At 44.5% G+C, this 12,407-nt stretch overlaps 1 protein-coding gene and 1 pseudogene across 6 annotated transcripts; one reads left to right on the top strand and one right to left on the bottom strand.

The window, feature by feature from the left end:
* Window positions 1–2,891: 2,891 nt before the first annotated feature.
* Window positions 2,892–5,102, bottom strand: LOC109028639 (RNA polymerase II elongation factor ELL2-like; annotated as a pseudogene).
* On the top strand, window positions 4,954–12,140 carry CD1D (CD1d molecule). 6 transcript variants are annotated; one of them, XM_019024993.4, is made up of 8 exons: window positions 5,007–5,315; window positions 7,459–7,568; window positions 8,064–8,407; window positions 8,704–8,970; window positions 9,281–9,559; window positions 10,124–10,402; window positions 11,178–11,280; window positions 11,374–12,140. In XM_019024993.4, exons 3-8 carry the CDS (start codon window positions 8,347–8,349, stop codon window positions 11,393–11,395), a joined length of 1,011 nt encoding a protein of 336 aa, XP_018880538.2. In that variant the 5' UTR covers window positions 5,007–5,315; window positions 7,459–7,568; window positions 8,064–8,346; the 3' UTR covers window positions 11,396–12,140. The 6 variants fall into 6 exon arrangements, with proteins under 6 accessions (XP_055219006.2, XP_018880538.2, XP_018880533.2 ...); XM_055363021.2 differs by having other exon boundaries at window positions 5,010–5,315; window positions 11,181–11,280; XM_019024988.4 differs by lacking the exon at window positions 7,459–7,568.
* The last annotated feature ends 267 nt before the right edge of the window (window positions 12,141–12,407 follow it).

Raw genomic sequence — 12,407 nt, 5'->3', positions numbered from 1 at the left:
AGTGACACCTGGGAAAGACTGCTCTTGACCTCTAGTGGAAGGGGACAATACCAAGTTTTCTGCAGCAAACTTCAGGGCCTTAAGTATTGGATCCACATCTCTCAGCTCAAAGTGGGCCCTCGAGACTCCTGAAACTGTACACCTATTAGAGATCTTAAGGTGAAACTGACTACAGAAGATTTGGCCATAAGCAGATGGCATTCTAGATGCGGACAGCTCTCCCAAGATTGATGATCAAGACTTCTCTGGTATCACAAAAGTCTTGTCTTTTTTACTGTGTTTCTTTTTATTCTAATCTCTTCTCTTTTCTTACAGGAAAATCCATGGGACCATAATCTGTGAATGGCTTTAGTGAAAGCTTATGCTCTAGCAAGAAACCAGAGCAATTTTGGGGCGTGTGGACTAATGCCCCCAAATGATAAAACAATTCCATTAATGCCAATGCCTCTTTGTTTTCCCAGCGAGAGTCCACCTGAAATCTCGAAGGAAGAATGGAAAGCTATCCCTGATATTCTAGCATCACTGTTATTTGGCTTCCTGCACTCAATGGAAACAATACCCTAACCTTTCCAATAATTAACCTAATCACTACCAAGTATATGAAATCTCTCCAAGTGATGCCTGCAGAAGGGATATTGTGCCTCCGGGTATTGCAAACTCAAGACCTGGGGACTACCTATGTGGGTAAGAATAATTGCTTATATGATCTTACTAGATTAAATGTAGTGAGGTGTCTTTCCACTAAACGTGTTTATGTACCCTTACAGTATGCTATAAAAGGACCACAAAAAGGTCAGTTTCCCACTGGACCTTGTTCAGGAGCTATGCTGACTTATGGGCAGATAAATTTATTAATAACTTGACCTCTGCTCAAACACCACTAGGTATTTTTCACCTCATTTTCAGCCCCTGAGATCCTATGTTGGGTCTATGGAGAAATTGTGTACTCTGTTGTACATTGCCTCCTTGCTGGCTTGGATCGTTCTGTTTGGTCTTGCTCACTCCTGCCTTCCAAAAAGCTCTGCCTGGAATTACCCATGGTACTCACAGGCCAAAGAGGTCAATAACTGAAATTAGAACCAACCTCAAAACAGATGAAGATCAGTTATTTTCTATGGAGGAAAGGTTCCAATAAAGTTCCTGGGGGCTCACTGTTGGCAGCAGTGGGGTACTAGTTGTATGGAGTTTGAAACCAATCTGTTCAAGTTGGGGAAAAATCTTGAATTTGGAGCCAATGAGACCTGCAGGGTTGCAGACACTTTCTAAAACATTTTTGTTTAACTAAACACTTAATGAAACATCTTATAGCCTTAGATCTCCTTTATGCCCCTATTGGGCATTGTATGTGGTGTTGAACAAAACTGAATGTTGCACTTGTCTTTTCTCTGATTTTACTACTATCTGACACTTACTTAAAAAGGTAGCTAATATTGCTGTTCCTCTAGATGCTGCCACCAAATACATTAAGGAATTTTTTTTTTGTTTAGGGGAAAGACACATAATGTATTTACAGGAGCAGCTAACAATTGGTTTGCAGGCATCCTTCATAGTGGATGGCAAACTTGGCTATTACAAGGTTTTCTTTTTTTTTTTTTTTACACAACAAAGTTATTTATTTATTTTTCTGGATGCTGGAGACAAACATCTTTATTAAAGACACTACCAAAATTTTGGCAAACATTTCAAAACAGATTTGTAAACATAATGCTTCCCTTTTCAACTGGCAGCACTTTGAAAAGACAATACAATAAGACAATGCAAATTGAATCAGTATTAGTTCAAAATCCTTGTATTTTTGACCACATAACTTATGTTCCCACATGATAAAACAAGTGACAGTTTAAATCAACGTCAACACATAAACTGCATGAAATGAAAGTTTGTGCTGCTTGATGAATCACAGTATGTTATGGTTAAATATATCCACTCTTTTTTATATTCCTGGCACCAGGATGAAAAAAAAATCTTTAAGTATACATCTTATGTAGGTAATAGCTTCTTTGCATATCTCTCTTCAAAAAATACTTTACAGCAGTATATAAATAGGTTACCTACACATTTAATTTTATAATTTTGTCCCAAAACTATAGATCTGTTTCATTTTCATGACATATCAATTTTTGCCCAACATTAATAAAGCTGACAAACTCGTTGAAATGGAAATGCTTTTGTCTTCCACAACAAAAGTTGCAATTTGATAGAAAAAATAAAACAAAACAAAAAAACACCCTACAGTAACACTCGTCAGTTGTTTAACCTGAGCGTTTGGCCTACTAGGAGTAGCAGCTTTTTTCCTTCATGCACGCTCACATCCACACCGCCTCTGCACACATACAGATTGAGCACACACTTCCAGATGCTGGTAGGCCACAATATGCTTCCCATTGCTCTAATCAAGTGGGAAACAGAGTAGCTAGTGATTAACCACACTATATACACAACTAGCAAATACCTTAAGGCAACCATTGCAATGGGGGGTTAACTTGCAGGGCGGATTTAATGTTCTAGATCAAGTCAGCCTGTATATACATATGTGTATGTGAATCTATACACGTACACCTTTCTATTTTTTAACCCTCCAAGACAATGTTTATTTTTTTAATTTTGTGCAAATTTCTAAATATTCTACCATTTAAGGCAAAGAGTTTGCATTAAGAAAGGTCAGAAAATAGGCTTACGTTTATCCAAAAGCATTTCACCTTGCACATTACTGTTGTTGTTTTTTAAACACATACAACTTTTAAGTGTGGACACTGGATCCCCAATATCTAAAAAATTATTTCTAATAACAAACACAAGTTTTTGAGGAAAAAATGATTTGAAATATAGATAATGGATCCCCAATTCCTAAAAAATTATTTCCATTAACAAACACAAGTCTCGGTGGTGGGGTGGTGGGGAGAACCAGAAAGAGCAGCTTTGAAATGCAGGGAAGCAAAGTAAAATGGAAAAGAAAAAGTAACTGAAGTTTACTAATACTGAAACTTTCAACAGCCAAAGTTTCACCTTTTTAGAATCTAGAGCAACTCATTTGGAATTTTAAATAAATAAGCTTAAGTTTATTCACATCTTCTGGTCCAAGCAGAGTTCTAGGGCCATGACTCTGCCTGCCGTTGGTCAAATTTACCTAGTAGCCTTTTGATGTGAGCCAGCTTGTTATGAAGATATTCATATCTGTATTTTTCTTCATGGTAACTGGGACTAGACTGCTTTATCTTCCGATATTCTTGTAAGACTTCTTCATGAACATTCTGATACTCTTTTGAGCCTGGAGAAAGGCGCTTTCTTTGTGCATCTAGTTTGATAAATCTTCTAGCTACAGTCTCCATCCTGGCATGCAAAGCTCTGTACTCATCATACTCTGCACTGACGTCATCTTTATAATTCCGGCGTTGCTCATAGGAGATGATAGCAATATATTTTATCAAATAATCTGGGAGTTCAATTGCTGAAGGTTCCATGGAGGCAGTGCAATCCTCTTTAACTCCTCCACTGGAATTTGGACTGGAGTTATTTAGCTTGGCAATTTCCTCTTCTCTCTTAAGATCTTTCTCCTTTTCCTCAATAGTCTCAATGTCGTGCTTTTTTATTTGGTCCTTTTCCTTATGTTTTTTAGACTTCTTTTTGGACTTTTTGTGAGACACTGAATGGTTTTCTTCCATAGGCTTTGCACACTTTAATAGAACTGAACCAGGGGGTAAGGTTTCCAGAGAAGTCCTAGAGGTATATTTGTCTTGCTGGTTCTCATAGATACTATCGTTTTGACTAAAACTGTCAACAGGTAGGTCTTGAGCCACCGGCCTTCTGGAGTGTTAGGGGAATTGGAGTTAGAATTTACAATCTGAGGAGGATGTGAAACGGGCAGATGGGTTGAAGGCAAGCGGTGGAGGGGTGGGGATGGCAGCAGCCGCAGGGGGCAGCGGGAGGCCTGCAGCAGATTTTTCACTGGTGGGATTCAAATGACCATTGAGTGTTGGTGGTACTCTGTTCGTCAGGTGAGATATTCGGGCTTTTTTATCCATTAAAGGATCAATAAACTCTGAATCCAAAAGCCGTTTCTGAGGAGAAGATACAGCGTTTCTACTAGAACATACTGGAGATTCTGAACGGCTGGTGCCTGCAGCATTCTGAGATGGATTTACTTTTCTAGAGAGCATTGACTCCAATGACCATCTGTCTATTTCACTGTATCCAGGCCAGTATCTCTGAAGCTCTTTAAAAACATAATCCTTTAAAGTATACGAGAGGTCCTTAGGATTCAGATTGGCTACCTGTTGCAGAATTGCTCCCAGGGAGTTCCTGTCTTTTTGATTGACACCATCTTTCTGGAGTCTAGCAAGTAGCTCCGGTTTCTTGTAGGCCTTCAGGGCCAGTAAGTGAACCACCCTGTCCCTGTATGGCCTCTGAGAGACGCTGCTGCTGCTGTGTGTCTATCGAATTGTATTTGCAGGGTTCATGGGGGTTGACATTTTCCTCTCAGGAACTGTATCTGAAACAGCTTGAGGTGCTTTCCGAATTTGCACTCTTTTCCCTACATATGGTCCACCGGGTTTGATAACTTTTGTGCTTCGGTTGCGGGATTCCTCCTCTGCCTGGGTCGTTCTTTCTTGTGTCATCTGATCCGAGTCGTTTGTTGCACACACTGTAATTTTATCTTGTATAAATCCCAGGCAATTGAGCTGGGAGGCTCCAGAGCTGGAGAATGTTTGCTGGACGCAGTCAAAGCTGCCCTGAGGGTTGTCTTTGCCCACATTTGACAAATAAAAGTTAAAGTTATGAACTTCATTAAGGGGATCATTTTTGGGAATTTTGACAAGCTCCTGGAGTCTTTGGAACTGAATTGAAGGTCGAAAAGAAATTAAATTCTTGTGGCTCTGGTAAGTCTGGAGCGCCTGGATCGCCGACTCGGTGAGCTTCACATGCAGTACGGTGATGTTGTCCTGCCCCAGCCGTCCGCACGAGAGCCCATAGCGCTGCCCCGCGACGCCGCCCCCGCCGACATCTTCAACTCCCAGAGGTGCCGCCGCCGCCAGTCCAGCTCCAGCCTCCACTGCGGCCGCAGCTGCTTGGGCTTCTGCAGCTGCCGCCACAGCTAGGGCCATCCTGCTGCTGACGTACTGTCATCTACTGCGCGGAGCCAGACCTCGGACTGCCACCGCCGCCACCTGCCCCACCCTCTGGCCCCGCGCCCCGCCCCAGGCTAGTCTCATTGGTCTCGTTCCCTTCACAACCGCCCTCATCGGCCGCCCTCCACTTTCACGGGAGCGGGGCCCAAAGTCGCTGGAGTTTTGCTCCTGGGACTGGACGTCCGAGAGGTAAGAGAGCTATCACAAGGTTTTCTAATCCTTATGTTTCTTTTAGTGGATCTCCAGGTTACTGTGGTTTGTATTATCAGGCTACTTACAAAAATGAAGTAGCCTCTTTAAATCAGGCCATTTTACAGCAAACTATGGTCCTTGATCACCATTATGCTCTGAATAAAGACTATGACCAATTGCACCTGAATGCTGTTGAACTTTCTTTATTGACTGAACTTTGAATTGTTTGATTTTGATCAGTTTGGCTTGTGCAAAGTCTTATTAAGAAGAGTTCTTTAGTCCGTTGGTATTATCCTCCTGATAGCTATTATAAAATTTCCCTGATGTATCCTCTCAAGAATCTTAAATTCTCATATGCAGCTATCCTTTGTACATTAAATGGTCTCCTTATGGTTAGGATAACAAAAACATGAAGAAAGCATATAAGATTCCAACTAATTTGACGTTGTGAATTGTGAATTCTGAACTGAAACCAAGTAAGTCCCTTATGATCAGGCTCCAAGGTTTTGGTCAGCCTCTCAAAATTGAGAGGCTGAAACCCTTTGACCAAAATTAACCCATTTGCCCCTTCCCTCCAGCTCCTGGAAACCACTACCCTAACTCTGTTTCCATAAAATAGTAAACTATTTTAGAGTCCACATATAAGTGAGATCATGTAGTACCCACCGTGGGCTTATTTTAAGGCTCTGAGTAAATCACCATCTCTCTGTGGTATTCTGAGTCAGTCTTGTTATAAAATATTTTGTTTAGGTAACATATTGCAAAACATTTCATAATTCAATGGTTCCTTTCCCAGAAAAAAAGCAGTGAAAGTTCCAATAGCCAAAAAGTGTCTAACTCAACTGACCTTTGGGAAAAAATATCCGTATAATTCCAGATAGTCCTAACTTCTGAAGGTAATATAGCCTGGCCTCTGTTGATAAACAAACAAAAACAAAAAAACCACACACACATACAAACCAGCTTCTTGTCTTTAAGTGTGCAAGAATGTTAGCACTTAAAATTTTTAAGATACACAAAAACTAAACAGAACTGTTCAAGTTTTTAAAGGGAGCTTGGAAATCTGAAGAAAGTAAAGTTAAAAATATTGCCCCATGAGTCATACAATTATTTTTCTTTTTATTTCTCATAGCTTCCCTCCTATCCATTATTTAGGCAATTTTGTATCCAAATTTAATAATTTAACACCTTATTTGTTACAAGAACACGTTACTATGTTATTTTAAGCTTTTTTGGGCAAATTACACATAATTAGATAGGCTGGGTTAGGGCTGTCTACAAGATCCCAGCCTAGAGTGTGGTGCAGTAGCCTATTTTCTCTAGGACTCTTGCTGCAACAGGATATGGGAGAAGGGAAACATTAACGTTAGCAGAATGGGAGGAATCAGATTATGGAGACATGATCCTTGCCTTCTGGCACCTCTCCAGCTGATTTAGAAGAGGACACAGAGGGAGACAGACATATGGCCATTTCTATAATTATAAACTCTGCTACATGCTGAGAGGATGGCTTCTCAAAGCCAGTTAGTGTACAAGCAGTGGAGGTTGGGACTGCCCTACTTCTCCTGCCTAGGGTCACACAGCCTGGCAGATCTGGAAAGACTTCCCTGAGAAAGTGACCTTGGAACTGATACCTTAGTGGAAATAACTAGGCATTGGGAGGGGGTGAGGTGAGGAGAAGGTCAAGAACTTTCATGTAGAGGGAACTTTGTGCAGAGACCTTAGTCAGGAAGAGGTTTTGCATAGTGGAGGAACTGAAAGCTAACAGCCAGGCTACAGTACAGAGCAAATGATGCTGGGGTGTGAGGTGATGTCAAAAGGTAGACACCAGGGCTAGAGGGCGCATAATCTTGCAGGCCGTGCTAATGATTTTGTTTTCTACCCAAGAATGCTACTTCAGGAGATCAGTCAAAAGGTTAGGGTGATGGTGACGGTGGAAATATAGAAAAAGGAATTTATTCAAGAGGTATCCAAAAAGAAGTGAAATAGAGATGAGTTGGAGATAGATTGGATAAAAAGAGTGAGGGAGAGGGAGGTGTCAGGCTGCAGCCCAGGTTCTGAGTTGCCAAAGAGGAGTCTTTTCCTCCAGGTGAGCTAAGGCTTAGAACCACGATTTTTGGTCACTTTTTCTTATTTTCAGTGTGAGAAGTGGCGAGTTGGCTGTCCAGGTACACACTGTCATCTTACACTTATTGTTTAAAACAGAGGCGCATATTTGGAAAGTGAATGAGTGAGGAGCCAGAGGAGAAGGTAAGCCGGCAGAGGCTAGGGCGGAGAGGAGGAAGAGAGTCTGGGGGCGTGCCCCCAAAAAGGAGTCAGGGAAGACAGAGCAGAGGCCGGGGAGGGGAGAGCAAGGACCATGACAGGAGGAAAGAGAGGCTAGGGAACACTGAGGTGGAGGAATCCTGGGATATGACAGTTGTAAAGAACTGTAGCCAACCTAATCCAGTTCTCTCAATGTGCAACTGAGGAAATTAATTTTCATGCGTTTACTTTATTGTAAATGTGGTACTTGCACTTGAGAAATTTTGGAAAACATAAAGATGTAAAGCAAATTAAGATCACTCATAGTCTTTCCACCTAGAGACATGTACTGCTAAAGCAAGGACTTTGATCCTTTTTTCCCTTTGCATTTTTACCATGGTTGGAATTGTAACACAGACACAACCTTATGTCCTGCTTCCAAAACATAAATAATGGTTGTAAAGCGTCCCACACGTTGACCCAAAGTCTCCTTTGAAACAGGAAATTGAGACACGCCGGTTGTGAAACCTACTGAAGTGAGCGGCGGCGCCAGGATTCCTGGGACCCCGACCTCTTTGCAGCTCACACAGCTAAGGGCGAGGGCGCCCTTCGGCAGAAGCAGCAAACCGCCGGCAAGCCCAGCGAGGAGGGCTGCCGGGGTCTGGGCTTGGGAATTGGCTGGCACCCAGCGGAAAGGGACGTGAGCTGAGCGGGAGGGGAGAAGAGTGCGCAGGTCAGAGGGCGGCGCGCAGCGGCGCTCCGCGAGGTCCCCACGCCGGGCGATATGGGGTGCCTGCTGTTTCTGCTGCTCTGGGCGCTCCTCCAGGCTTGGGGAAGCGCTGAAGGTCGGTGGAACGAGGGCGCCTGAGTGCACTCGCGGGAGGCCGGAGAGAGGGAGCTGGGTAGGGACGGGGAGGGCAACGCCTGATGGGGACTGGTGAGACCCGGGACGCACTGGCGCGATCTAGGTAGAAAACTCGCTGCTCCCTGGCTCCGGGGAGAGGCAGCGCGGCACAGAGTTCGCTGGCATCAGCCGCCTCCTGAAGCTCATCTCCTCTTGTTTCTTTCTTTCTTCCTTCTCTTTATGCTGGCTGCTCTCCCGGCCACTTGCTACGCGCCTCCAATCTTCATTCTCTCCCAGTCCCGCAAAGGCTTTTCCCCCTCCGCTGCCTCCAGATCTCGTCCTTCGCCAATAGCAGCTGGACGCGCACCGACGGCTTGGCGTGGCTGGGGGAGCTGCAGACGCACAGCTGGAGCAACGACTCGGACACCGTCCGCTCTCTGAAGCCTTGGTCCCAGGGCACGTTCAGCGACCAGCAGTGGAAGACGCTGCAGCATATATTTCGGGTTTATCGAAGCAGCTTCACCAGGGACGTGAAGGAATTCGCCAAAATGCTACGCTTATCCTGTGAGCTGAGGGATAGGATCCTGGGCCGGTACCCAAGGGGAGAGAATGGCCACAGAAACTCAACTGGGAGACTGTGGCACCACCTGATGAGATTCTCTGCTCTGTCCACCCTCTTCTGATTTCCCTTCTACCTGGAGATGTCCCAGGCTTTGACTCTTCAAAGTGTCCCTCGTTCCTGCCTACTCCAGGTCACTTACTTTCCTTTCCCTGAAGTCTGGGTCCCCATTATAACCTGCACATCAATTTCTTCTCTTTCATCTCTCCCAGTCTTTTAAACCCTTCTTTGATCTTTCTCCATTCCTCTCCACAGATCCCTTGGAGCTCCAGGTGTCCGCTGGCTGTGAGGTGCACCCTGGGAACGCCTCAAATAACTTCTTCCATGTAGCATTTCAAGGACAAGATATCCTGAGTTTCCAAGGAACTTCTTGGGAGCCAACCCAAGAGGCCCCACTTTGGGTAAACTTGGCCATTCAAGTGCTCAACCAGGACAAGTGGACGAGGGAAACAGTGCAGTGGCTCCTTAATGGCACCTGCCCCCAATTTGTCAGTGGCCTCCTTGAGTCAGGGAAGTCGGAACTGGAGAAGCAAGGTCAGCCTGCCTTCCTTACTCCCTGCATTCCACTTCAGGGCTCCAAACGGGCTTTTCCATTCCAGGGTTCTCATCCCTTTGAGCATTCAAAGAAGAGGAAGGCCCAGGAGGGGCTGCATAAGGGGTGAGGGTATTTATTCATTTCACAGACATCAACTGAGCACCTCTTGGGTTCTATGAATTCAGTTAATGAACAGCTGGGGGTGAAAGGTGTCAGGCAGTTAGGATCCCTGCTTGGTAGGGGGATGTTAATTAATGCAATGCTTGAAATAGGCTACATATGTTACTTCAAAACAAAGGGTGTTATAGGGGAACAGACAAGGGGCATTCATAGGAGGCTGGGACCAGAGAAGAAGAAGGAGTATCAGGGCAGGCTCCCTGGAGAAGGTGGGACAAATGGATTGAAAGTTGTGGGAGACTTCATTTCCAGAAGTGAACATGTCAGGGGCATACAGGAAGGAGGGAAATAAAAGACCTGAAAGTCAAAAAGGATGATATGAGGCCTGGAGCCTCTAATGCAGAGTTTTCACTTTAAGATCCCCCCCATTCCCTTGTTGGATACAGTGAAGCCCAAGGCCTGGCTGTCCCGTGGCCCCAGTTCTGGCCCTGGCCGTCTGCTGCTGGTGTGCCATGTATCAGGATTCTACCCAAAGCCTGTATGGGTGAAGTGGATGCGGGGTGAGCAGGAGCAGCAGGACACTCAGCCAGGGGACATCCTGCCCAATGCTGACGAGACATGGTATCTCCGAGCAACCCTGGATGTGGTGGCTGGGGAGGCGGCTGGCCTGTCCTGTCGGGTGAAGCACAGCAGTCTAGAGGGCCAGGACATCGTCCTCTACTGGGGTGAGAAAAAGCTGGGCCCAGGCTGGAAATGGCAGGAGGTGGTCCTCAGGCATAGAGGGAGGCACTGGGGAGGGATGTGGCTTGATATACCCAGGTTACAGGAGTTTCAGAGATGAGGCCCCCAATAAAAGGATAGAGAGAGGGGTTCCAGATACAGGAAGGAGGGAAATAAAGATCTGAAAGTCAAAAAGGATTGAAATAGTGCTTTCTATATACAAGAAGAAACAAGACTACAAAACTCAAGGATCCAGAAGTAGGCAGCGAATAAACATCCCAGGACGATTCATTCCTTGGCATAAAGGGAGCCAGGCCTTTGGGAAGGCAGGTTAGCAAAGATAGCTTGGTTGGTTGAGTGCTCCCTGTGTAGGGGCCAATGAATCTGCATATAATGTCTCATCTCATCATTCACAGTTTTCTTTGAAGCAAGTACTGCTCTTTTCATTTTATAGATGAGGAAATGAAGGCCGAGATAGGTTAACTGCCCGGAGCCACATAGAAAGTGGATGGGCTGGATTTAGATTCAGGTCTGCCTTGCTACAAAGCTGTTGCCCTTTCCCTCTATGCTACACTAGCAAATGCCAAAGTGGGCTGAATTTGGGATGCCCAGGCACTGAAAACAAGATGGGGAATCTAAACTTATGAGGAATAGAAATTGGTGTTTTAAGTGGAGGAGGAAATAAGGAGCACCTGGTACCCTCACACATGCCTAGACCAGGGGATTGGATATCTGTAGAGAGGGCTCCTGTGCTGAGAGACAGCCTATGTTCCTCCAAAGCAGGTGGGAGCTACACCTCCATGGGCTTGATTGCCTTGGCAGTCCTGGCATGCTTGCTGTTCCTCCTCATTGTGGGCTTTACCTCCCGGTTTAAGAGGCAAACGTAAGTCTCCCCTTTCCCTTTCCTCAACCTCTCTCCCCTTCATTCCTGGCTTCCCTTTTCCTTAATGGTCTTCCCCTTTCTATTTTCTCACAGTTCCTATCAGGGCGTCCTGTGACTCGCCTTGCCACATCTGTGTCTCTGGAACCCAGGACCTCTGGACCTCAGGTTCCCAAGACTTCAGTCTTGGTCTGCTCAGGAATTGAAGATGAAAGGAATTGAAGATGAAAGGAGAGATACCTTGAAAAAGTAGAGAACAGTCATGAGGCAGCTTTCATCACACCCTTTTAACATTTATCTAAAAGAATTTAAATTCTTTTTCAAAAATTACACTACAAGTTTATAAGCCCAAATGGCTCTGTGAAATCAGAAGTGCAGAGGTGTGCAAACTTGTATCTGAAGACCTACCAGAGACAAGCAGGTAAGAGCTGATGTGAGTGTGTGTGATGGGATCTGCAAGGAACTGGAACACACATGTCCTATCCAAAGGAATCAGCTGCAGCTGCTTGTTGTCAAGTATAAAGTCAGGACCTGGCTTGGCTTTAACCGTTTTTCAAGAAAACTGGAAATCTGGATTTTCAGCGAACAGGCCTGATTTTAAAAGGTTGACTCAAGTTTTTACAAAATACTATGTGGGACACCTCAAATACATGCCTACTGACTGATGACAAACCCAGGAGTTTGTGTCTCTTTTATAAAAAGTTTGCCCTGGATGTCATATTGGTAGTTGGAGGACACAGTTTCTATTGTAAATTTGGATTTACGACTGAAGAAGGACATTTTCTCTTTAAAAGAAAGATAGATTGTAAGAAACAGAGGGCACATTTTTACTTAGTGTAATTAATAAATGAAGAGAAATCATAGTGTATGTGTATTATGTTGAAAACAACTACTCTGAGTAAGGATATTTCTCTCAAATGGTCATCACTTTTTTTCCTTGGAAGAAGATTGTCATGAAGGCATCCCTTCCTTCCCAAAACAACAACAGCAACAACAACAGTCTCCTTTACTTACAGCTATTAAAAGAAACAATGTAGGGAAAGGGCCAACACCACTTGGGCAAGCATGAGCTGCAGCGATGATGGCGATGGTAGCCCAGCCAAGCTGTGTTCTTATCTTAGAGAGGACAG

Source organism: Gorilla gorilla, chromosome 1 (genome assembly GCF_029281585.2).
Source record: "Gorilla gorilla gorilla isolate KB3781 chromosome 1, NHGRI_mGorGor1-v2.1_pri, whole genome shotgun sequence".
Classification (NCBI taxonomy): Eukaryota; Metazoa; Chordata; class Mammalia; order Primates; family Hominidae; genus Gorilla; species Gorilla gorilla.
This window is presented reverse-complemented; position numbering and strand designations above follow the sequence as displayed.

Bases quoted from the DNA above. Each gene is read 5' to 3' on its own strand.
- CD1D (XM_019024988.4), top strand. From the start codon at position 8,347: ATGGGGTGCCTGCTGTTTCTGCTGCTCTGGGCGCTCCTCCAGGCTTGG. The intron at 8,971-9,280 runs GTGAGCTGAGGG...TCCTCTCCACAG, and splicing joins CAAAATGCTACGCTTATCCT to ATCCCTTGGAGCTCCAGGTG. The intron at 10,403-11,177 runs GTGAGAAAAAGC...GTTCCTCCAAAG, and splicing joins GGACATCGTCCTCTACTGGG to CAGGTGGGAGCTACACCTCC.